The 27,599-nt window shown below is 40.4% G+C and overlaps 1 protein-coding gene across 1 annotated transcript; it reads left to right on the top strand.

Annotated features, from left to right (window-relative positions):
• The first annotated feature begins 883 nt into the window (after positions 1 to 883).
• LOC125482917 (collectin-10-like) lies at positions 884 to 27,599 on the top strand. Its single transcript, XM_048595642.1, has 5 exons — positions 884 to 1,291; positions 3,432 to 3,583; positions 16,303 to 16,374; positions 24,687 to 24,758; positions 27,526 to 27,599. The coding sequence occupies exons 1-5, from the start codon at positions 1,254 to 1,256 to the stop codon at positions 27,597 to 27,599; spliced, it is 408 nt and encodes a 135-aa protein (XP_048451599.1). The 5' UTR covers positions 884 to 1,253.

Below are 27,599 nucleotides of genomic sequence, written 5' to 3'. Positions count from 1 at the left end.
TTTTGAATAACGGGGTCTTCATTTTTTGGCATCAGGTAGATTGCTCCTCCTTTTCCAGGTACACCAAGCTAGTTCTCGTTTGTCATTCTTTTATTTTGTTTCACTGCATAATTTTAAAAAAAAACTTCCAGTAAGATACAGGACTGATGAACATCCAAATCATCTCATGTAGTCCCTTCACCCACAGAATTCCAACAGTGAATATAAAACAAAAATCGAAATATCAGTGCCAGTATGTTTCTCCTGCACATTAAAAACACTGAAATACAGGCTCCTCAAATTTTTGTAATTTCCAGGCTGTTACCCTTCCTCAGAAACATCATTTCATGAAAGGCATGTTTCTGAAAACAGGACCACAACATTTTCTGTTTTCAAATGATAACATCTAAAATCTTGTATATTGAGCTGATGGTTCATCTTTTCCCCTGAATATTGTCCTCAGTGTTTGGCAGCTTTATGTCCACAGAATTAGGTCTGTTTCCATGGCTGTATGACTTTATAATTAGTTGTGACCTTCCAATTTCAAAGAATGTACTCAAGTAGTAGGAAAAATATCTATTTATACTTGTAGGACCACTGCCATGGCAGTTTAAACAGAAATATTTCCTGTTATGCTTCAAAAAGGAAAAATCTTAGCTATTATACTCTGACATTATGCATTGGAAGCAAACGAGCACCTTTTTGCAAGAAATCCCTGTTCACCCCACCCCCCAACCCAATTATTCAGTAAATAGTGTTTGACCCCACTGCTTCTTCTCATGCTCCCTTCCAATCATTGCCATTCTCTTATGATGTGATTTAAAGTGGAGACCAGCAGATCCCTTACCAGAAGAAACAGAGAAACAGTCGATTTCACTTATCCCACATTGTTCTCATCCACTTCTTAACCTCCTATATTTGAAAGCTACTGTAGGCTTAGGAGGAAAATACGCTAGGAGGCTCACTAAGAGAAGAAAGAGAAAGATAGTCAAAAGGATTGAGTCTCTAAACAAGATAAAGAACACTGTTCATGTTGCTTACTCCAGGAATTAATTTTAAACAAACTACAATCTTTAAACAAGGCATTCATTTGTTTTACGATTGCAATTTAGAGAATTTAAAGAAAACTTTGATATATAATTAAATCCTTTAAACACACTGGGTGAGCAATGTGAGTTGCTGACGCAATATTAAAAGCAACTCTAGTAAACAAGTGTCAACAATGAATAAACACTGTGGAAGGATGGGATCTGGATGGGGTACCAGCTGAATGTATGATAATATCCTCCATTTTACACTCTTCTTTTGAGAGGTAAGCTGTCTATGATTGTTTCAGAAAATGCAAATCTTGTGTTTAGTCAAAAACTTTAGATTGTATTTACTGTTGTAACACGAGGATTGACTTTAATTTGCAAGAAGGAAGTGTGTATTAAATAAAAAGTGACATACAGGCTCTTTAGCTACTGCTTGCATTTAATGTTTCAGAGTGAAATCCTTCTTCAGATGTGTTGTTTAATGAAAACTGTTGTTTCTGAAGCAGGACCATAATTGTATGTTTTAAGATAACATCCAAAATTGTGTATAATGGTTAATTTATTTTCTGAAAGTTGTTTACAAAGTTCTGCTCTGTACTTGGATATCTGTATAATCATTTGTAATCACTTCCCGCCCCATTTTATAGAACTGAGTAAAGTAGCGGGAAATTGTAAAGTATTATTTATGTAGAGTAACTGCCAACAGAAATGAACAGCTACATACTCAACTGGGCCTCAAAGGGGAAAATCCTAAGCTAACTGAGAATTTAATTCAAAACAAAGTCTTGCGAGCAGCTGGATGAAGATAGTGGAAGTACAAAATGCCTACAAAATAAATTTAATGCATGATGGTGAATTACTGCACCTGATGGAATCTTGCCAAGTGCTGTTTCTTTTACATTTATATTTAAACACTACAATTTCCAGTAAAATTACAATGTCATTTTCTATCAAGTTATTAGGTAAAGCAACATTTCACCTTGAGATCTCATCTGACATTATAATAATTTTAACAGGTTTAAAGGGTAAAAAAAAAATTGGCAAGCAACACAAGCAAAAAGTAAAGGGAGCTTTGCAGCCTGTCAAAATTATTTATTTAAAAACTGAAAGAAGTGTGAATGCTGTAAATCAGGAACGAAAACAAATTTGCTGGAAAAGCTCAGCAGGTCTGGCAGCATCTGTGAAGGAAACGTTAACTCTGAGTTTTCCTTCACAGATGCTGCCAGATCTGCTGAAAATTATTCATTTGTTTGGAATTGAAATTCCTTCTTTCTAAAATATAATGGAAGAAAATTTCTGTGTGAAGAACCAACACTGTATATGCTTTACAAGCCCCAAACTGTACAGGCCTAAGCCTCATGAGAAATTTGGACTTCAGGCCTCTATTAAATGACTTATTCAAGCTGTTGTTGATGATTGCATCTCTCCAAAGGCAGCTCTTACATTTCAAAGTATTCATTCCACGTTGCCTGCCTCAGCAGCAGCAATCCCCCTTTAAGTCCTGGGAGTATGGGGATCAATACTGCGAAAGGAAGCCACTCATATATTAATGGTAGTGCACAAGTGTGTTGGGGAGCTGGGATAAATATTCATTTCTTACACTTTTTGTTTTCACCTAGGAAGCAACGAGACAAAATCCAATTTGATAAATATGTCCTAAACCAGGTTCCTCCTTGACAAATGCAAGAGGCCTAATTCCTTTCCACAGTGACAAACAAAAAAATCATTCAAAGCAAACTGAAGTTGGACACAGTTTAGAAATCCAAGGATAGAAGTATTTCAGGGCCCTTGGTGTTCAGGGAAAAGGTTTGACCTGTTTTCTATCTGCATAATGATTTCTACTTTCCAACCCCTGTCATCTTCATTCCTCTTCATAAATATCAGGATTGTTTATATGTTTAGTTTTGTCATGAAGCTGATTGGCAGGGAAATTCATGACCACTTTTGGCAATTTAGTAACATCACAGGTGATTTATTACAGATAAATGAAATGTTAAATATGTAATGAGTTGTTGTAATATCTGGTGAATTGGTCAGTATGTTTTAAGTTGTATAAAATTGGAGAATGCTTTCTGTGATTTCCAATATGCTTTAATTTAACCTTGGATTTCTTATTGGAAATTCTAATTTGTAGATGTTATGTCAGATCACCTACACTTGAAGTGAAAACATTTTAGAAACATTGCAGCAAGGTATGAAAAGAATAGATTTTTGACCTTGCGTGATAGTATAAAAAAAAAACAAGTTGGCAGTAACCTTTTACTGCTTTCCCAATATCCCATTGGTTTTAAGAGAGTGATATAAAATGTGCTGTCAATACATTATCATCCATTTTACACAAATGTTCAAATACAAAGCAACCGCGGAAGCAGACATAATTATCAGTTCTGAGTCCTGCTGCATTTCATCCTTTTGCAGGTTAGAAACATCTGGAAGAATGGAAGTTGGGTGGGTGAGGAGATTCTTGTGTTTGATCATAGTTCTCCAAGTACAGACATTGTCCTTCACTGAAACCCATGGTCCTGCCTCAGACATCTGTGCAACTCATATCATCTTGCCAGGTCCTAAAGGTAAAGAGGATATATTGCAGACAAACAATAACAACTGCGTCATGAAAGTGTTAACTGTTATTATAGTAATGCATTTATTGAACTGATTTCTCTGTAACTAATAAGAGACCAAAATTTCACTTTGACTTCACACTACGGTGGCTCAGTGGTTAGCATCGCTGCCTCATTGCACTAGGGACCCAGGTTTGATTCCAGCCTTGGGCGACTGTCCGCGTGGAGTTTGCACCCTCTCCCTGTGTCTGCGTGGGTTTCCTCCCACAGTCCAAATATGTGCAGGTTAGGTAGATTGGCCATGCTAAATCGCCCCATATTGTCCAGGGATGCGTAGGCTAGGTGGGTTAGCCATGGGAAATGCAAGGGTTACAGGGGTAGAGTAGGAGTGTGTGCCTGGCTGGGATGCTCTTCGGAGGGTCAGTGTGGACTCAATGGGCTGAATGGCCTACGTCCACACTGTAGGGATTCTATTCTATTCTACTGACTCTGCAGACTTCCCTCAGCAACTGGACAAAGATACATGACTGGAAAACTGCAATCAGATTAACTATTCACCCTTTTATTCAACTTTGGAATAAATGGGTCTGAAGGGAGGGAAAAGGGATACGTTCAAAATAAAAATGAGATGAGTTACTAAAATCATAGAATGGTTACAGCTTGTCCTGCCATACAAGGGAGATGATTGTGAGGGGGGCATTTTGGATGTCAGGACTTTGGAGATTGTGATTCCCTCAGTGCTTTGAGAAACTGAGTTGCAGGATTTATGCTGACATAGGCCAGAAATAGACCATTCAGTCAAGTCAGCCATACTATTTAATACAATCATGGCTGATCAAACATTTCAATGTTTTTCACCCGCACAATCCTGATACTTCTTTAAGCCATTGATAATCAAACGTGCATCAACTTCTACTTTAAACATGCTCAAAGACTAAAGCATCCATAGGCCTCTGGTGTAGAGAATTCCAAAGATTCACAGCACTCTGAATAAAGAACAATTCTCTTCACCTCTGATCTAAGTGGCATCCATTTATTTTTAAATTGTGCCCCTAGTTCTAGATTCCCCAACCAGGGGGATTATCGTAACTGCATCTACCCTGACTGTCCCTTCAAGTATTTATGTAGGCATCAATGTGAACACCTCTCATTCTTCAAAGCTCTGGAGAATACAGGCCCAGTTTGCCCTATCTCTGTGCATAGGACAGTCTCACCGTACCAGAAGCAAGACTTTTTTTTAATAGAATCCCTACAGTGTGGAAACAGGCCCTTCGGCCCAACAAGTCCACACCGATCCTCAGAACATCCCACCCAGACCCATCCACCTAATCTACACATCCCTGAACACTACAGGCAATTTAGCATGGCCAATCCACCTAGCCTGCACAGAAGGTTGAGGCAGGTACAATAGCAGCATTTAAAAAACATTTGGATAGATACATGGATGAGAAGGCTTTAGAGGGATATGGACCAAATCAGGCAATTGGAGTGGGCACCATGGTCAGCATGGACCAGTTTGGGCCTAAGGGCCTGTTTCCATGCTGTATGCTGTATTCTATGACTCTATGACTCTATACCAGGAATTGGGGACTTTAAACAAGAAAAGATTAAGTAAATTAGTCTTTAGTTCAGTTTCTGATTAATGGTAAACATCAGGATGTTGGTAAAGGGGAATTCAGCTATGGTAATTCCACTGAGTAGAGTCATAGTCATAGAGTGATACGTCATGGAAACAGGCCCTTTGGTCCAACAAGTCTACACTGACCATATTACCAAACTAAACTAGTCCCACCCGCCTGTGCTTGCATGATGGTTAGTTTGTCTCTTGTTGGAGATGGTCATTGACTGAAACTTGTATGGCATGAATGTTATTTGCCACTTAAAAACAAACCATAAGAACTGTGGATGCTGCAAATCAGGAACAAATACAAAGTTGTTGGAAAAGCTCAGCAGGTCTGGCAGCATCTGTGAAGGAGAAAACAGAGGTAACATTTCGGGTCCAGTGAACTATACCAATGGTCATTCATACTAATACTGTCATGGACAAATGCATCTGTGACAGGCAAATTGATGATGAGGTCAAATACCCTCTTATCATTCCTTCACCATCTAGAACCAATTCCTTTAGGACTTGACAAGCTCGGTCAGTAAAAGTGCTGATTCATCTGCTGAGGAGGGTAGTTGCCCTGATTCAATGAGATGTCATGGGATCAAGAGTAAATGTTGAGTACTCCATTGGCAACTACTTCCTGACTGCCACATCTGCTGGGTCTGTCCTACCAGTGGCTACAGGACATGTCGAGGAATAGTGATAGTGGTGCCAGTTTGTTGCTTGACTATTTGTGCCATAGATCTCTCAGTACTGCACCAGACCCCATATTTTGGCAATTCCATTAGCCTGAGTTTGCCATTGTTTCCAGCGCCTAGGTCAATATTAGGTAGTCTGTCCAGTTCCTTCTTTTTCAGAAATTTTAGTGATGCAATACAATTGCCTTGATATGACATTTAAGAGGAGAGTGAGGAACCAACCACATTGTTTTGTGAATGGAGTCACATGTCGGGTACTCCAGGTAAACTTGGCAGGTTTCCTTCCCTAAACAACATTATTGAACCAGGTGGGTTTTACCACAAATGACCATGGTTCCAAGGTCATAATTAGATTTTTAATTCCAGATTCTATTTAAATACAAGTTCCAGCATCTGCTGTGGTGGGATTCAAACCTGGGTCCCAAAAAACATTACTTGGGTTTCTGGATTACTAATCCAGCACCAATACCTCCTGCTTCCAACAACTGCCTCTCCTAAATGCCAAAATCAATAGACTTATCAGGCAGTTTGATGTTTGCATGTTGCCTGCATTAAATGGAAAGGGTGCAATTTAGTCACATATCCTGATCTTCGTATTAAATTTCAATCCCCAGGATTCACCTCCTTACTATTTTAGAACCTCTCCCTGTGTAATCTATGGAAACAGTGAGGTGCACAGTGCATGTATTGCAAATTTCTACATTCATATGGTGCAGTTTGGTTTTCTCCAAAAGATGTTGCAATGTCTACACCTTTTAATCAGGGTGTAAAATGATAATTTAGGGCTTTTGGCTTTTGTGATGCAATGATATTAGTCTGGGTTCAAGTTGCACTTGCCACAAAGGTGTGTTGTTAAAAGTTTGCTTAAAAATGTTTTTATTATACAATGTACAGCCTAATCAAATAAACTATAGAAATAAAAGTTATTGGTGTACATTTCAGACGAACAATTCCTCAATTACTGTGAAAACAGCAACTCGCCAAATACATAACTTCTTCGAGGCATGTTTCTCAGAATAGCTCTGATATTAGCTTTGTCCTTGTTTAGTCATTAAATTCTATTTGTTAGTTCTGTGTGTCAGAATATTGAAAGCATTTTAGTTCTGCTCAGTAATGAAATTCCTATCATTCAGTAATGACATTGCTGCTCCTACACACCTAAGTCATACTTTGGATCAACCCAACATTTATCACTCAGGACCTTTGGCAACCAAGACAGCTCTAGTGAATAATTAGGTTTCATAATGATGTTATTGGTTAGAAACAAAGTAATCTTCTAGCATTTCAACTGAAATGGTCATTTACTCCAGTAAAGGGAATGGATCTGTCATAGAAACGTGGGACAGCTTGCAACTGTTTGTGGGACAGTTTCTACCAAATAATATAGAGAATTAGTTTTGACATTTAAAAAATCGTTGACAAGGATACAGACGCATTCCTCTTGGTCAAACGGAAATACTTCCAAGTATTTCCCTCTCAAGTCTTCATATACCAGTAAAATTGCTCAGAGATGTTTGTATAGCTGTTCTTCTAAGAATACTTTACCCCATATGACCTCTTTCTTCCTTTTCCCAGATCATGGACAGAATTTTATGATTCCCTCAAAGCTTTGTAAAATTGGTTTGTAAAAGTCGGTCTGTAAAATTCCCAAAACGGCCTTCTTGCTACCCTCATGCCCTTTTGTAATTGGCCACTCACAGACAGCGTCCTACCTGGCTTCAATATTTCAGGCTGGCAGGAGGAAGCCCAGTATGTCACTCTGTTCAAACCTTAGGCAAGAAGGTGGCATAGAGTTTACAGTATGGAAAGAGGACCTTCAGCTCATTCTTCTGGAATTTTTTTTGAGGATGTGACCAGTAGAGTGGACAAGGGTGAATCAGTAGATGTTGTTATATCTGGACTATCAAAAGGCTTTTGACAAGGCTCCACACAAGAGATTAGTAAGGAAAATTAAAGCTCATGGTATTGGAGGTAATGTATTGGCATGGATAGAGAACTGGTTGGCAGACAGGAAGCAATAAGTTGGAATAAATGGGTCCTTTTCAGAGTGGCAGGCAGTGACAAATGGGGTGCCACAGGATTCAGTGCTGGGACCCCAGCTGTTCACAATATATGTTAATAATTTGGATGAAGGAATTGAATGCAATACCTCCAAATTCTCAGATGACGCTAGGCTGGGTGACAGTGTGCACTGTAAAGAGGATGCTAAGAGACTGAAGGGTGACTTGGACAGGCTGGTTGAGTGGGCAAGTACTATCCTGATACTGGGGAAGTCTAGAACTAGGGGTCACAGTCTAAGAATAAGGAGTAAGCCATTCAGGACTGAGATAAAGAAGAATTTCTTTACTCAGAGTTGTGAACCTGTCGAATTCTCTCCCGCAGGAAGCTGTTGGGGCCAGTTCATTAGATATATTCAAGAGGGAGCTGGGCATGGCCCTTGCAGCTAAAGGGATCGATGGGTATGGGGAGAGGGCGGGAATGGGATGCTGAGGTTGCATGCTCAGCCATGATCGTATTGAATGGTGGCGTGGACTTGAAAGGCCGAATAGCCTCCTGCTGCACCTATTTTCTTTGTTTCTATGTTTCTATTCTTCACTATCTATTCCAAACCCATTTTCCAGTTCATAGCCTTTTGTGCAATGATATTTCAAGTGCTCATCAGAATACTTAAGTCCACGACATGCAGGAGGAGAGGTAGTCCATCCAACCCAATGAATCTGTTCTATCATTCAGTAAGACCATGGCAGATGTAATAATCCGCGACACTGCTTCTCTGCCACTTCCCCATAACCCTTGATTCCTTGACTAACTAAAACTGTGTCTGTCTTCGCCTTGATAATACATAATGATCCAGCCTCAACAGCCTGTAAGGAATTCTACAGACTCAGAGAAAAAAATTGCAATGGTGCCCAAAACTGTGGCCATTATTTCTGGGCAACATGCGCTGAAACATGGAAAAGCTACTCACTAGGCAAATAATAATTTATCAAGAATTTAAAAATTCAGTAAGAAATGAGAGTTAAAATGCTTCAAATTAATAATAATTTTAACAATAACGGATGGCCAAACTATTGGGGAAGTTATTGACACTTAGAAAATAGGAGCAGGAGTAGGAGTTGGCCTACTTCCAATATTCAATATGATCATGACTGATCATCCAACTTTCTATACTCTTCTATCTCATTAACCCTAAGAACTATATCAAACTTTGTCTTGAAAACATTCAATGTTTTAACATCAACTGTTTCCTGTGGTAGATACTTCCACAGGCTCACTATTCTCTGGGTGAAAAAATTTCTCCTCACCTCAGTCCGAAATTGCCTATGATATAGACTGTGAACCCCGTTTGTGGACTCTCTGGCCATCAGGAACATCTCTACTGCATTTACCCTGGCCACTCATGTTAATATTACATAGGTTTCTACGAGATTGCCCTCCTCTCATTCTTCTAATCTCCAGTGAATATGATCATAACTGATCCAGTTTCTTCTCGTACATCAGTCCTGTCATCCCAGGACTTAGTCTGGTAAATCTTTGTTGCACTCCCTCCATAGCCAGAACATCTTTCCTCAGATAAGGAGACCAAAACTGCATACAATACTCCAGGGATTGTAAGAAGTGCCAATGCTGGAGACAGAGATAACACAGTGTGGAGCTGGAGGAGAAAATCTTTTCTGAAGAAAGGTCCCGACCCGAAACGTCAACTTTCCTGCTCCTCTGATGCTGCCTGGCCTGCTCTGTTCCTCCATCTCCACACTGTATTATATAATACTTTGGGTGTAGTTTTGCTAAGGCCCTGTAGAATTGCAGCAAGACATTCCTGCTTAAACATTCTCGCTATGAAGTCATACATACTATTTGCCTTCCATAAGAATAGGAACTCAAAACTGTTCACAGTATTCCAGGTATGGTCTGACTACAGCCTTGCATAGATTTAGCAAAGTCTCCCTACTTTTATCCTGCATCCTGTTTAAAATTGCGGCCAATATTCATTTGTCTTCCACATTACCCACTGAACTTGGATGCTAGCTTTTTGTAAATCCTGGATAAGGACTCCCAAAGCACTCTATTCCATAGCTTTCTGCACATTTTCACCAGTTAAATAACATGCAGCTCCTCTAGTCTTCCTGACAAAGAGCATAACCTCGCATTACTGCATGCTATATTCCATCTACCAAGATTTTGTCCACACACTTAACTTGTCTGAATCCATCTGCAGAATCCTTGTGTCATCCTCACCGCTTGCCTTCCCACCTATTTTTTGCACCTTCCAAAAACTTGTCTATAGTATGTTATTTTCTTCATCTAAGTCATTAATTTGAAAGTCTTAAAGATTCCTGTTTCTACAGCCTTTAGGCAGAGATTTCCAGTTTATTCACAGCTCTCTGGGTGAAGAATCTTTTCCTCAAATCTCCTCTGAACATCCTGGCAAAGGATAAGGCAAAGATTTTTTATAAGTGTGTCAGCTACCTTGTGTCTCTTACCAATCAGTGGAAGCATCCAGAGAAAATAATTGAAGAAGTGTGCTGGCCAGCAGAAATACTATCTGAATCATCTCAACAACAGAATGTGAGAACAGTAACTATTGAACTGTCTTTCCAATTTTCCCTGTCTGCCCATAACGTATTTTACCCAGTCTGTTTGTCTGTCTCTGTGTATGTCAAGGGGAGTTTACAAGGGCATTAGAGTTTTACTTATTAGTATTATATGTTGATAATTTATAACTGTTTACCTTTGGCTAGAGTCTAATTACTTGTGATAAGTCATGATTCTTGTTCAGTACAGAAACACAGTCCATGCTATATATCAATCTGGGTCTGAAAGTCAGGTAAATGGAGGAACATTGTGTACGTTTTAAAATCTTTAACTTTTGTGATGACCCTGCAAGGAGCAGGGCTTGATTTCCAACGAGATAACCCAGTGAGTCAGAAACTCTATCTATGCTGTCAATGCCCCTAGTAACTTTGTACACCGCAACCAGGTCCCCTCTTCGCCTTCTGTGCTCTACGGAAAGCAACTCCAGCATATCCAGTCTCTCTTCATAGCTAAACCACTCCGGCCCAGGCAACCTGAGACTCCTGGGAATCTCCTCTGCACCTTCTCCACCGAAATCACATTCTTCCTACATTGTGGCAACCAGAACTGCACATGGTACTCCAGCTGTGACCTGACTAATATTATATACAGCTCCATGATACTTCCTTGCTCTTGGATTCAATGCCTTGTCTAAGAAAGGCGAGAATCCCATATGCTTTCATAATCAACTTATCTGCTGCCTTCATGGATCTATGGACATGCACATCAAAATCCCTCCAATCCTCCGTACTTCCTAGGATCCTATCATTCTATGAGTACTCCCTTCCCTTATTAGATCTACCAAATTTCATACTTTTAGGGTTAAGTGCCATATACCACTGTTCAACCCAACTCACAAACCTGTCTATATCGTCCTGTAATTTAAACTTTTTCATCACCAACTTTTTGTCATTTGCGATGATTCCTCCTGCAGAGTGGTGACTCCCTCAAGGGCCCCCTATTCACTCTGAATGGACCACAAAATCTTCCTCCTATAAGTATTCCATCCCACCCTGGCAACTCCAAGATCCCTCTTCCTCTCCCTCCAAATAGGTCTCATCTCCCCACAACAACAACAATGAAAACAGAAGTTGCTGGAAAAGCTCTGGTGACGTGTTCTGAGGAAGGGTCACCAGATCTGAAACGTTAACTCTGTTTTTTCCTTCACAGATGCTGCCAGACCTGCTGAGCTTTTCCAGCAACTTTTGTTTTTGTTCCTGATATACAGCATCCGCAGTTCTTTCAGTTTTTATTTAGACCTCATCTCCCTTCCCTGCCGAGTGATTCCCCATATTTATTTGGTCCTGGACTCCAGGAATTAAAATCTGGGAACTGCTTGTATTCTTGGTTCTGTCTGTCTCTGACATTGGGGCTGATCAGACTCAATTGAGAGGTCAAGTGAAGGGTGGGATTTTTGTCTCCAGATAATTCATGCATCTCAGAAGCAGCACCATTCAGAAAATCCTATCATTTTCTACTTCAAATTACCTATTTTTACTGGAAGACTGGAGGTCTGGATTGAACTTCTATCTGCTTTTTCCAAGAAACAATCAATTCAGATTTAAATCTATTTAAATAGTTAAGTTCAAAACTCCAGTGCACCACTGACAAGGCACAGGCTAGGATTGTGATTGAATACTGTCAGCCTGCCTTGATCAGCGTAGCTACAACAACTTTCAGGAAACTTAACTCCTTCCAGGACAAAGCAATTCACTTCATTGGCATCCCAACCACTGCTATAAACATCCACTCCATCCGCCACCAATGTATGTGTACCCGCCTACAAGATGTATTGCAGCAACTTGCCAAGTCTCCAACTTCCAAACCCATTACCTATATCACCTAGTAGGACAAGAACAGCAGATGCAAGGAAACATCACCACCTGCAAGTTTCCCTCCAAGCTGCACACAATCCTAACTTTGAGTCATATCACCATTCGTTTTGCTGTTACTGGATTAAAATTTTGAAACTCTGTTCCTAACAGTACTGTGGGTGTCCCTACACATCAAGGACTCCACCAGTTCAAAAAGGTAGCTGACCATCAACTTCTCCAAGATAGTTGGTATGGGCAACAAGTTCTGGCCAAACCAATAATAATAATATTCCATGAACAAACAAACCATCTGCTCGATATTTCTAAGTCCCATTTAAATGTTGATTTTTTTTTTAAATTCATTCCTGCATGGTAGGCATCACTGGCTGGACAAGCACTTCTTGCCCATCCTTAACTGCTGCTTGACTGACGAGTTTGGCGGGGTTATTTGTGTTGGTTTAGAGTCACATTCAGACCAGACCACATAAGGATTGCAGATTTCCTTCCCTAAAGGACAATAGTGAACACGATTGCTTTCTGTAACATTTGATAGTGGCTACATGGTCATAATTAGACTGGCTATTTAATTCCTAAAGCCACAGTAGCATTTGAACTCCTATCCTCAAAGCATTAGGCTGGGTTTCTTGACTGCTAGTCCAGTAACAGTATCACTACATGACTGCTTCCCTGCTTATTGTACTAAAATAGATTGCCTGGTCATTATCTTGTTTTGGAACTTGCTATTTGAAACTTGGCTGCTGTGGACTCCAAATGAAAACAGCAACTACACTTTTAAAAAATACTTCCTTTGTTGTAAAATTATTTTGGAATGTCCACAGATCATGAAAAGCACAACGTAAAGGAAATTTTTATTTTACCTAATTTCAGTTAGAGAAAACAGAGGTGCTGAGACCACCTTCCTGCTTTTGTGGCCAGTTATGATTTTAGAAAAGACTTGATATAATGAAAAGGCAGAAGAACTGCAGATGCTAGAAATCAGAAACAAACACAAAAACAGAAATTGCTGTAAAAACTCAGCAGGTTTTGGAGCAAATATGGAGAGAAAGCCGAGTTAATGTTTTGGGGTCCTTTAGGACACTTGACATTAGAATTAGAATTAGATTTTATTGTCACGTGCACTCAAATACAGGAGTACAGTGAAAAGTCTACAAAGTTGCCATTCTCTGATGCCATCTTGGCTACAAAACCGAAATTAAAAACATAGAGACAAAGTTTTTAAAAAGCCAAAAGGTAAGAAAAATGACCAGACCGTAAAGACTTACCTTAGATAGGTGTTTGGAACGCTCAGCCACCAATGCAGGCACCTGGGCCTAGTCACGCCTGAGTCTCGGTCAGTCTTGCAAGTCTCACATCGATTGTTGGGAGCAGCCGCCATTTTGCACATGGCCCCCGCTCTCGCTGCCATGCCAATGCCGCCGATTACTATGCCGCAAAAAGCTACAAACAAAAGAAAAATGAAAAGAAAAGAAAAAGAAGGAAAAAATAAAGAAAGCAGATGGGACTGTACAAGCCCCGGTTACAGAAACCTAACGCAGTCCTGCTGTTCCACCGCCATCTTGACAGATTAGGTTTGTTTACTTGAAATGTAGTAACACTAAAGAAAATCTATTTAGTTGCTAAACTGAGCAGATCCATTGCTGATGGAACCTTATGTACCCACAGAGCAGAATTTCATTAGGAAACTTATGCAGAATATTGCAGGTCCACTGCTAGTCTTTGCTGACATCGGAGGAGCCCCTCATGGGACAATTATGCCAACTCGGCTACAGTCTGACAGCTAAAGAGTACTGGTGTCAGCTTAGGAACAGCAATTGCATCACAAAAAACCCTTCATTGCAGTTAGTAGGCAAATGGCTAGTGGAACAAAAACAAAGTTGCTGGAAAATCTCAGCAGGTCTGGCAGCATCTGTGAAGGAAAAAACAGAGTTAACGTTTTGGGTCCGGTGACCCTTCCTCAGAACGGTCACTGGACCCGCAACGTTAACTCTGTTTTTTTCCTTCACAGATGCTCCCAGACCTACTGAGATTTTCCAGCAAATTTGTTTTTGTTTCTGATTTATAGCATCTGCAGTTCTTTCGGTTTTTATTTGGTTACTGGTATTGCAAGTTAAATATAATTCTGACATTGTGGTAAAGTCAAAGAGAACAACCATGTATTTGAATGAGGTTTACAGCTATTCCCAGGATAATCTGTCCTTTGAAATTATTATCTTCTGAACAGGAAAATGTTTAATTTACAGGAATTCCCCTACCTCTGTTTAAAGAGTGACATAAAGAGTGACATTTAATTCAACTTCATGACTGTAAGTCGTTTTTTGCCTTACTACTCCCCACCTAAGGGAGTTTACTGTTTTTCTGAGAAGGGTGCTTTGTCACTTTGGAATGTATTTTTTCACATAGCAGACATGACTAATGTGGTACACAGGGACTGTTGCTAAGACTCCAGCTATCAAAATATATATGAATGATTTAGATGAGCGAGCAAAATGTAACTTTCCATGAGTTATGAAGAGGATGCAGAGGTGCTTCAATGTGACTTGGACAAGTTGAATGAGGGGTCAAATACATGGTAAGTGAAGTATAGTTTGGATAAATGTGAGGTTATCCACTTTGATAGCAAAAACAAGATTGGGAAAGGGGGAAGTGTAACGAGGCCTGGGTATCCTTGTACACCAGTCACTGAAGGTAAGTAAGCAGATGTAGCAGGTAATGAATAAGGCCAATGGTATGTTGGCCTTCATAGCGAGTGGATTTGAGTATACAAATAGAGAGCAGGGACTTCTTACTGCAATTGTACCCAGGGCCTTGGCGATACCACACTTGGAGTATTGTGTACAGTTTTGGTCTCTTTATCTGAACAAGGATGATCTGACTATGGAGGGAGCGCAAAAAAGTTTTTTTTTAACAGACCAGTAAAAAACACCAAAGAACTGCAGATGTTGGAAATCGGAAACAAAAATAGAAATTGCTGAGAGAACTCAGCAGGTCTGGCAGCATCTGTGGAGTGAAAGCAGAGTTAACATTTCAGGTCCAGTGATCCGTCTTCAGAATAGAGACTAATGTGCAGATTCTTTTAGAAAAAAGGGTGAAATTTCTATATGTTTATGTTCAGAGATATTTTAGGTATACTGAAACAATGAACACAGAAAGTTAGAATGCAAATGCTCCAAGCAATTAGGAAGATTGGCCTTCAAGCAGTTGGAGTGCAAACACAAAGGCTGCATTTGGTGAGGCCACTCCTGGAGTACTGTGCACAGTTTTGGTCTCCACATCTAAGAAAGCAAATAGTTGCATTGGAGATGTTATGGTGAATATTCTCCAGGTTGGCTCATGGAATGAGAGGGTTATCCTTGACAGGGAGAAAATAGGGTCTAAACTCTTGCGTTTAGAAGAATAATGTCTAATCTCATTAAAACATACATGATTGCAACAGGTTGGACACTGAGAAGCTATTTCTCCTGTTTGAGGAAATCTAGAATATAGATGCACTGTCTCATGATAATGGGATGATCATTTAGAACTGAGTTGAGGGGAAATTTCTTAATACAAAGAGTTGTGAGCCTTTGGAATTCTCTTACCCATATGGCCCATGGTTGAAGATATTTAAAATGGACATATATATGATCTCTCATGGAACCAAGGGATATGATGGCAAGTGGGAAAGTGGAGTTGAAGCCAAAGATCAACCGTGACCATACTGAATGTTAGAAAAGGATTGATAGATCATATGGTCCACTCCTGTCCTATTTCATATGTTCTTGTGTTCCTGATTTACAGTATCCGCAGTTCTTTTGGTTTCTATTTTGTATGTTCTTGTGTTCTTTTCCTTTCTTCCCATTCTACTGAAATGTCAAATATCCTTAAGTATTCAGTTCCCAACCATAGTCATATTGCAACCACCATCATATTTGTACTATCAATTCATCCAGCTTGTTATGGATACTTCATGCTTTTAGATAAGGATTCTTTAATTAGCGTGACTGTACCTGAAGACTGTTTTCTGTTTTAAAGGTGAGCAAGGTGAAATAGGTGACCCTGGTGAACCCGGGAAAACAGGAAAACTGGGTCCACCTGGACCAAAAGGTATGGTGCATGGTAAACAGAAATATACCATAATTTTAATCTGCAGGAGTACTCTCTCCTTTTGCTTTGCTTCTTCCCGTCTTCCTTTTGCTGCGTCTACAATTTCGCATGCATTCATTTTCCTTGCTAACGTTTCTGCCAGGTAATACTGAGCATTTTATTTGTGATAAATTCTCTGTCAACAAATAGCACCCTCCTCTATGTATTTCAACTGTTTTTATAGTGCCAAAAAAAGGTGTCACCACTGTGCAGGGAAGTGGAGGTGCAAACTTGTGCAGAAACCTTTGGTATACTCTCTGACATTTGTGCCTAGCAATGCTGGGGGAAAGTGAAACATCTGCCACATAGGCATGCAATACTCTTAAGGGCTCAGGTGAGGGCAACTTTTTAAATGGCTGGTTGCAACAAAACAATTGATCACAGAGAGAATTCTTTCCCTTCTCCACTCTGCACAACCTCCTACCGTACCAACCTAACTGAGCAATTCAGTGGTGCGGCCAATGATGATGACAGTCAGGGAAAATATTTAAATGGCCCCATTCTATGCATTCAGGCCAGGATCAAGGGCACAGTAAAGGTTCAATATTTTTACTAAGTTACATTTTGCAACTTTAGAAGATGAGTTTGTTTGCTTTGTGAATTCAGTGCTGTGTACTTCTATGATTCTACATAAATCCAGTCCCTGAATCAGTTTTGCTTTTAAACAATGCCACAAATCTTTTGATGAAAGGACTGGCTAAACTTTGTAGGATTAATTGAGTAGAACAATTATTGTTTTACTGCCAGATTACATTCACTCTAATTTACTTTTCAAGTCCACTAATGCGCATGGATTAGTACAAGGAATGATTCCTTAAATACTGACTGCTCTTTTATATCTTTCTCCTGATGAGCATTTCACACTGTATCAGTTCCATCCTGTATAAATAGGATTGATCATAGGTATGCACGTTCTGTAGTAACTTCATTTCATGTAGCAACAGTATAGTTAACAGAGAATAGTTCTATTCAATCAATCCAGATAAAGTTGAGTACTGTCCTTTCCATGTCAAATCAGTTTGCTGATGAATTTAGAAGATTTAACACAAAAGGCCATAAGTTTCTGAGATTTGATTCAAGGCACTTTGCTGTGGGAAAGCAGATTGGCCAGATACGTGTGCCAATGGAAGTGATTTATGCCAAGGTTAGAGGAGTAATTTGCCAAGTTCATTTTGGCAAACATGAACCTCGCCCACTCATTTGATGCAATGGAAATTTGCATTGCGTGCAATTTTCTGAGTATTAGTTGCAATAGTTAGAAAATGAATTACCTTGCATGAGTGGATTTCCAACCTGTGTTTTTGGCAGGTGAAAGTCTTGAGTTCCAGTCTGAATATGGATGGTTTTCAACCCTTTCCCGACAGTGGCATGTTGTCTTGATGATTATCACATTAGTTTATCACACACCTTCGTTTCCAATAAAAATTGAAACAGTTGTCAAAAATTATAACCTTCAGTGATCCCTGAAGCTTGGTCCATCGTTTGGTTCTTTATTCCTGTAATTAAGGCCAGGACAAGTAATTGCAATAGTATGTAAGTACATAAAACTATGGTTTTCTGATGTGATTGAGCATAAGTGACATTTGATTTGCTTTTTTTTATTATTCATTCAGCAGTTGTGGGCTTTGCTGGTTGGGCCAGTATTTATAGCCTATTGACTGCCCTTGAGAAGGTGGTGGTGAGCTGGCATCTTGAACTGCTGCAGCACATATGCTATAGATACACTCACAATGCTGTTAGGAAGGGAATTCCAGGTTTTTAATCCAGCGACACTAAAGCAATGGTAATAAATTTCTAAGTTAGGACGGTGAGTCGCTTGGAGGGGAACTTGCAGGTGGCAATGTTCCCATATATCTACTTGTTCTTGTTCTTGTTCTTTTGGAGGTTCATGGATCTGGGTTTGGAAAATGCTGTCTGAGAAGCCTTGGAGAAATTCTGCAGTGCATTTTGTACATTGTGCCACTGAGTGCCAGTGGTAAAGGGAGTGAATGCTTGTGGATGTGGTGCCAATCAAGTAGGCTGCTGTATCTTGGATGGTATCACACTCCTTGAGTGTTGTTGGAGCTGCATTCATCCAGCAAGTGGGAGTGTTACATCACACTCCTGACTTGTGTCTTGTAGATGGTGGGCATGCTTTGAGGAGTCAGGAGGTGAGTTAGTTGCAGTAGGAACCCTAGCCATTGATCTGGTTCATCAGCCCATGGTTCATCCAATTCCGTTTCTGGTCAATGATAAATGCAGGATTTGATAATGGGTGCTTCAGTGATGATAATGCTATTGAATGTTAAGGAGTGATGGTTGGATTTTCTCCTGTTAGAGATGGTCATTGTCTGGCACTTGTGTGGCACAAATGTACTTGCTAATTGTCAACCTAAGCTGAATTTTGTCCAGATCTTGCTTCATTTGGACACGGACTACTTCACTATCTGAGGAGTTGCAAATGGCACTGAACATTGTATGCAATTATTAATGAACATCCACACCTTATGCTGGAGGGGAGGTCATTCATGAAGCGGTTGAAAATGGTTGGGTTTAGTTTAGACACTGAGGAACTCCTGCAGAGATATCCTGGAGCTGAGATGACTGATCTCCAACAGCTAAGACAATCTTCCTTTGTAGCAGGTATGACTCCAACCAGCAGAGCATCACTCTTGATGTCCACTTGGTCAAATACAGTCTTGGTGTCAAGGTTGGTCCCTCTCATCTTCCTCTGGAGTCTGAACCAAGGATGCAATGAGGTCAGGAGTTGAGTGGACCTGGTGTAACCCAAAATGGGCATCACTGAGCAGGTTATTACCAAGCAAGTGCTGCTTGATAGCACTGTCTGTAACACCTTCCATCACTTTACTGATGTGGGACTGTAGACTGCTGGGGCGGAAATTGGCCGGGTTAAATTTGTTTTGCTTTTTATGCACAGGACCTAACTAGGCAAATTTCCACTTTGTCAGATGGATGCCAGTGTTGTGCTCTAATGACTAGGAGCACAGCAAATTCTGGAACACACACCTTTAATAATTTTATTGCAATGTTATCAGGATCTACAGCCTTTGCAGTATCCAGTGCCTTCAGTTGTTTCTTGAAATCATTGGGAGCAAATTGAATTTGCTAAAGACTATTATTGATGAAGCTGGAGATCTCTGTAGAAGGCCAAGATGAATCAACCACTTGGTACTTCTGGCTGAAGAACAGTTCTGAAGAAGGGTCACTGGACCTGAAGCATCAACACTGATTTCTCTCCACAAATGCTTCCAGACCTGCAGAGTTTTTCCAACAATTTCTGCTTTAGTTCTTGTTTCTTAATTCGATTTATGTTTTATTGAATTCAAATTCTACCTTCTGCCACGGTGGGATCCCCAGAACATTAGCAGAATTTCTGGATTATTCGTCTAGCGATAATACCGCGAGACCATTGCCTCCCCCATTCAGTTTTCCTGTCCTGATTAAATCCATTCAGGTACTGGATACAGGAATATGATACCACACTCTTGCTGCAAATTGCCTTCACAGTCTCCAGCCACATCATCTTGGTCTTGTAAGCAGGCTCCTTTGTCCAATTGGGTACAGAAAGGGATCACCCTACAGACCCCTGCACATTGCAGCTTGAGGTCTAGGAACCTATGAACTGGGCAACAGCCATGTACATTGGGAAATCATTAATACAGATGTTTCTTCTACACCATTTCCATATCATTCACTGCCATCTTCACAGTGCCCCTTTAAGTAGTTCAGCTGGATGGGCTGGAAACTCTCCAATTGCCCGGTTTAATACAGCAACACTCAAGAAGACTTGCAGCATCCAGAACAAATGATCCTGTTTGCTTGGACCCCATCCAGCACACTAAATCTTGACTCCCTCCACAACCATCTGCATTATGCACTGCAGCAACTCACCAAATGATTCTTCATGATACTAAAATAGGTGGGAAAGCAGCCTGTGATAAGTAGATAAAGACTTCACAGATGGACATTGATAGGCTAGGAGAATGGGCCAGAATCTGGCAGATGGAGTTTAATGTGGATAAGTGTGAGGTTGTCCAATTTGGCCAGAAAAGCAAAAGGGTAAATCATTATTTAAATGGAAAGTCGATTCAAAGGGTATCAGTGCAGAGGGATCTGGGCATCTCTGTGCATGAAACACAGAAAGTGGGTGTGCAGGTACAACATATAATAAGAAAAGCAAATGGAATCCTAGCATTTTTTGCAAAAGGACTGGAGTATAAAAGTTAAGAAGTGTTGTTACAATTATATAAGGAATTGGTGAGACCCACATCTGGAGTATTGTGTCCAATTCTGTTGTCCTGACTTGTGGAAGGATGAAGTGGCACTGGAGACAGTTTAAAGAAGGTTCACCAGGTTGATTTCAGGGTTGAAAGGGCTGTCATATGAGGAATGGTTGGATGGCTTGGGCTTAAACTCACGGGACTGCAGAAGAGTGAGGTGGGAATCTGATTGAGGAATATAAAAGGGTAAAGATGATTTATAAGGTGGATGTGGAACAGGTGTTGCTTATTGTGGGACAGTCTCAAACAAGATGGCATAGATATAGTGAGAGGAGGTAGGTTCAAAACTAAGATGAAGAGAAACTACTCCTCCCAGAGGGTTGTGAACTCAGCCCCAGAGTGCAGTGGAGGCAGAATCAGTCAACAGATTCAAGCAATAAATAGATATGTTTCTGATTTTAAAAAAGCAGGATAAAGGGCAATGGGGAGGAGGCAGAAAAGTGGAGTTGAGATCAGGATAAGACCAGCCATGATCATGTTAAATGGTGGAGCGGGCCCGAAGGTCTCAGTTCCCACTCCTGCTCCTCATTCCTGTGTTCCTATGTTCTTCAGCAGTCAGCCAGACCCATGAATTTTACCATCTCGAAGGTCAAGGGCAGCAAGCACACTTGAATACCACCACCTCCAAATTCCCCTCCAGGTTACACACTACCCTGACATGAAAATATATCCCTTTCCTTTCAGTGTCATTGGGTCGACAGCCTGGAACTCTTTAATCAACAACATGGTGGGAGCACTTTTACTGCACAGATTGCAAGCAGTTCAGAAGGCTGTTCACCGCAAGTAATATTAGGGATGGGTAATAAACACCAGCAAAGTGCCATGATTGCAAAAAAAGCAAATTATTGAGCAAAGTTCAATGAACATTTAATCGCCTGCCAGAATAATCAAAGATAAGGTTAGACACAGAGGGTGGTATTTAATCGAGGTGATAGGAATGTTATTCACTGGCTTGTGACTCGGTAAGAGTCATATGTCACCTCCTTTGGGCAAGCCCACTATTTGAGTAGCTCAATGGCAGACCTCCTGGATGAATCCTTTACCTGGCCCCTTCCAACCTCCTGAAGAAGTGCCAGTCAGTCAGGAACTGGCAGTTATCCAATGCAGGCAGTGTCAATGACAGTAGCAGTAGATGCCAGCAATGCGCAAACCAGAAGCCCAGGATCAGTGAGGATACTACACCACAGATGAGGGAGAGTGGGATGGGATAGCAGCATGGGGGTTGTGCAGGAAGGCAATGGACTCCCCATCCACCACCTTCCCATTGTGTGTCCAAACCTTCCTTGGGGGAGGGAATCAAATTCCACCCAGAGATTCACAAGCTAATGCCATCTTATCCTAATGAATACTATGGTAACGTAATTAATATCAGTTGGAGGCTTTTGAGGAATACATAAAGCATTTGGCTATGTACTAGTTTGCATTTGTACTATTACTAGTAAGGATTTAAGTATGCCTCAGCATTTGTTGGATTTTGTTCTACTGTTACAACAGTGGTAAAATTCATGGGTCTGGCTGACTCTGCTAAAGAACATAGGATCATAGGATCATAAGAATTAGCAGTTGGCATTCAGCCCGTGAAGCCTGCTCCACCATTTAACATGATTATAGTTGATCTTATCCTGGTCCCAACTCCACATTTAAATGTGTATTGTTAGAACAGTAGAACAAAATTATGTTCAGTGTGTTAAATTACATCACAGCTAAGGAAAGTAAGTTCAGACTCTAAAAATAAATGTATCAATGGTAACTTTCCATTATTTGGGCTATTCCTCTTGTATGAGATTAAGATAAACAACTTCACCTATTGTATTACTTTGTCTATTGTGCCACTAAGCACAACTATGAACTTCTACTTCAGTTTTGGGGAATGCAATGGGAAGTTGACATCTGTGTTCGTTATCTTCCTTCTGCAAACATCTTTTTCTCATCTTGTTTTAACTGATATTGCACGTGCATATTTCTTGGTATTTTTCCACAACTGTTAGAGTTGAGATATCAGTGGCTTTAATCTTTATTTGTGTCCTTGTAAGAATTGTATTTGTTGGTCTGAACACTCTCAACTTTTCACTCTTGTAATAGGCGGTGACATAAGTCTGCTGAGAATGAGCTGGTTAATTTAAATGAAGCCCAGGGGGTTAAAACCTGTTGTACATGGGTCCTGAGGTGGATGTGGGGATGGTATGCCTCCACTTCACACACACACACACGCACACACACACGCACACACGCGCACGCACACACACACGCATGAGCACACACACATGCGCGCGCACACACACAAACGCGCACACACACACAAACACGCACACACGCACACAAACACGCAGACATGCACACACACATGCGCACATACACACACACACGCATACACACACGCACACACGCACACGTGCACGCACACACATGCGCACTTACACATGCACGCACACGCACACACACACACAGACATGTGCACACACACATGCACACACACACGCACACGCACACACGCACGCACGCACATGCACACATACACGTGCACACGCAAGCATACGCGCACGCACACGCACACACACACATGCACAAACATGCACACGCACACGCACGCACATGCGCACACGCGCACACACGCATACACACGCACACACACAATCACACATGCACAAACACACACACGGGCACGCACACACACACGCACATGCGCACACGCACACATGCACACACGTGCACACACACGCGCACACACGCACACACACGCAGGCACTCACAAACACGCACACACACGCACACACACGCAGGCACGCACATGCGCACGCGCACACACACATGCGCACACATACATGCACGCACATGCACGCGCACACACACGCACACGCACGTGCATGCACACGCACACGCACAAACACGCACAAACATGCACATGCACGCACACGCGCACACGCACGCGCATGCACACGCACACGCACAAACATGCACACGCACACACACGCGCGCACACACACGTGCACGCATGCACACAGAGACGCACACACACACGCACACGTGCACGCACACACGCATACACACACACGTGCACACGCGCACACACACACACACGCACACACACACACACGCACACACATATATACATAAATGCAATGTAGAGGAATTGAATTACAGTGGACCCCTTTAACTTCACAAGTAGTGGAAAACTGCCTAGTTATTGACTATTAGACTGGTCATCTGTTTTACACTCAGTTAATGCTACTTTATATTAATAGGGAATAAAATCCAATGGAGTACAAATCTAGTGATTAATCCAGCCCTGACATTTAACTGTGTACTTTTAAATTGTACCGTTGGATTTTTCCCAAACATAATGAAAACTTACATTTTTTTTCAGTGTCAAAAATCTTAGAATATATGTTCTTTAGGGACGAATTCTGCCGTCCATGTCCAGTCAGGCCTAAACGTGACTCTAGATGTACCAGCAATGTTAACTCTAAAATGGCTTGGCAAATGAAGAGCAATTAAGGATTGGCAACAAATTCTAGACTTATCAGCAATGCACACATCCTTTGAAAGTACAAATTTTAATCTCTGTCAGACCTAAACTGTAACCTTAGTTTTGTATCAATGGAATTATATTTAAGGAGACTTAAATTGTCCATGACCATTTTAATTATACTTGATACATCTGTTTATATTTTAATGATGGATTCAGTTGACCGTGAAAAGCTTAGCAATATAGCTTTGTATACTGATAGAACAACATTAAGCTCTGTCGAAAAGGTTGCCATTAATTGCACTGGATCAGGTTTTTAATCGAAGATCGTTGGCATTTAAATCAAACCGGAAGAATTCTTCTTTTAATTCTTTTTGCTGCTCAGAAATATAACATATTCTAATTTAATTGATTGTATAAAGTACACAGTGAACTGCTTTTTTGTCAGAATACCCGCCACTTGTGTCAATAGCTATGCTGCAATGTAATGCATTAACAAATTAACCTGAAACTTTACCTTTACTAAGGATTGATTGGTGAACCTGGTCAGAATGGAGAAGTTGGACGAAGGGGTAAAATAGGTCCGGTTGGTTTAAAAGGTATGTTTATAGTTTGAATAGTGTAAGAACTTTAAATTGCAATGTTTAGATGTAATCAACCATTTTACGTCTCAGGCAGTTGTTTACGTTATGGAACGTTATTAAAAAATAAACAAAAATAATTGTACACATAGAACATAGAACTGTACAGCACAGGAACAGGCCCTTTGGCCCATGATATTGGGGCAAACATGACACCAAATGAAAGTGATCCGTTCTGCCTGCCATTGGTCCATATCCCTCCATTCCTTGCATATTCATGAGCTTATCTAACAGTCCCCAAAATGCTCCTATTGTATCTGCTTCCAACAACATCCCCGGCAGTGTGTTCGAGACTCCTACAATTCTCTGTGTAAAAAACTTACCCCTCACATCTCCTTTGAACTTTCCCCTTCTAACCTTAATTGCACGCCCCCTCATATTAGACATTAAAACTCTGGGAAAAAAGATTCTGACTGTCAACCCTATCTCTACATTTCATAATTTTACAGACTTCTGTCAAGTTTCCCCTCAGTCTGCGCCGCTCAAGAGAAAACAACCCAAGTTTTTCTAGTCTCTCCTTATAACTCATATGCTCTAATCCAGGCAGCATCCTGGTAAACCTCTTCTGCACTCTCTCCAAAACCTCCATGTCCTTCCTGTAATGTGGAGGCTTTGGAGAGGTGAATTTACTATCTCTCATGTAACGTACTAGAATATATAGAGTGGAATATAATGGAATGAAAGTTCTTTTGCAAATGTTTAAGTAATTGCTTTACATTTGTTCAGTTAAGGAACAGTGCTTTATTATCATGTAATGATGAGTTTGTTCTCTGTTTCTTTAGTGAAACATAAACATTCTCTAGTAACACAAACTTTGCTTCACATTCTCTTTTCCGCATTTAATTTGTGTATTAGTGAGGAAAAAGGATAGTCTTGTGGTGCAACAGTAGTGTCTCTACTGCTGGGCCAGAAGATCCAGGTTCAAGTCCCACACCAGGTCATTTGAGCCACAGAGAGTGCATTTATAACAATGGACAAACAAGTTGGTTATCAGTCTGCAAATCCTCCCAAAAGGGCCTGATGGCAGGTGGTAAGAGTGGAAGAGTTTCCTGATGAGTCATCCAGAAAAAGAAAAGGACAAACCACTGTCGTACTTTGTTGCAAGAACCAATCCAATAAGCCTGTCCATGAGAAGCAAGGACAGACAGAAAGACAGTGAGAGAAGTGAATTAGAAATGATATTAACATATATTCAGTAAAAGTGACACTAGTATTGTATTTAATCTTAGATTTAAGTGCATGTGCTGCATTTCATCATTTTCATGTACATACTTTTGGTTCAAACATTTACACATATCCCAGTCAATCCAAATGACAGAAGTTAATTTTACACCTAAATAAATGGAGAAGAACAATTCAAATTAATTCCTGTGCCTCAGGATGGAAATAATTTCTGTGACTTGTGTGAAAACAGTTCAGTTCCTCTCTTTCGTTTTGATTTCGATTCAATCTGCAGATGCAGAAACAAACTGGGGACAGATTGCTGTGTTGTGCCACCTCTCATAACACCACACCATTGTTAGACCAGAGAATTGCTAGTTGTGCTAAAGCAGCATCTCTGCTGCAACAATTGTAAATAAGAGTATCAGAAAAAAAAAACCAGCTCCTTAACTGTGATGAAAACAGTGTTTTATCACCAAGTAAAATTAATAAATCAGTCCCAAAGACACAGAAAACATTGCACAATCCAGTAATAATGACGCATGCATAAATTCAGGAGTAAACATTATAGATGGAACTCCAGTATTCATAGAATCCCTATAGTGGGGAAACAGGCTCTTTGGCCCAAGAAGTCCACACTGGACCTCAAAGCATCCCCCTATAAACCCACCTAATCTACACATCCCTTGAACACTAGGGGCAATTTAGCATGGCCAATCTACCTAACCTGCACATCTTTGGACTGTAGGAGGAAACTCAAACACCCAGAGGAAACCCACACAGACATGGGGAGAATGTGCAAACTCCACACAGACAGTTGCCCAAGGGTGGAATTGAACCCAGGTCCCTGGTGCTGTGAGGTAGCAGTGCTAACCACTGAGCCACCATGCCATCAAAGACATCAGCACACTATAATTAAAGGTACAGATATAAATCTTATAAATTGCTCGTTTTCACATAATGAACATATTTTTGCAGTGTAGTGTATTCCTCCCATTGGTTAGATATAGTAGTTGTAATTTATTAACAAGTAGTTTCAAGCATGTTATACTGGATGCAGGCAATAGGCTACATTTCTTAAAACTGATTAATGTTGTACATTTTACATGATTTTTAAACTTTCTAACACATTGGGCGGAAAGTGACTGCCCTTAAAAAAATCAACTTGCTCATTTAGATCGTCAGAAGTGCTGTTCAAACCTTAACTATCCAAATATAATTTTGAACTTTTTGAATAAAATGTCAGATATAAGTAAAAGTATTTGTTGGATGGTATTTTCAAGATAATGGATGGATACAAGCGTTAACATAAAGGACAATTTGTCATATCTACCCTTGTTTGCTTATGAACATGTCTTGCAATTATTGTATGCAAATCATGTAGCAATACATTATTGTCATCAACATGTGATGTCAATTTGATGAAAATGAAGCACAGCTGTATTCTCCACAAAAAAACTCCAATTTTATTTTCATTTTAAAATAACATAATATTGTACAAGTGGAAATAACTAGTCATTTGTCTGTGATCTAAGATTCTAACTCATTTTGAATTATAATTTAGGTGATAAAGGAAATAAAGGTTACCCAGGACCTCCTGGATTGAAAGGTGAATCAGGTATTGTCTCTGATTTCTAA

The sequence above is a fragment of the Rhincodon typus genome, chromosome 4, assembly GCF_021869965.1.
Source record: "Rhincodon typus isolate 14 chromosome 4, sRhiTyp1.1, whole genome shotgun sequence".
Classification (NCBI taxonomy): Eukaryota; Metazoa; Chordata; class Chondrichthyes; order Orectolobiformes; family Rhincodontidae; genus Rhincodon; species Rhincodon typus.
This window is presented reverse-complemented; position numbering and strand designations above follow the sequence as displayed.

What these genes read in the sequence shown, in the direction of transcription:
- LOC125482917 (XM_048595642.1), top strand. Translation starts at nt 1,254, where the DNA reads ATGATAATATCCTCCATTTTACACTCTTCTTTTGAGAG. An exon ending in CATCTTGCCAGGTCCTAAAG is followed by an intron (nt 3,584 to 16,302) that starts GTAAAGAGGATA and finishes TCTGTTTTAAAG; the next exon opens with GTGAGCAAGGTGAAATAGGT. An exon ending in AGGTCCGGTTGGTTTAAAAG is followed by an intron (nt 24,759 to 27,525) that starts GTATGTTTATAG and finishes ATTATAATTTAG; the next exon opens with GTGATAAAGGAAATAAAGGT.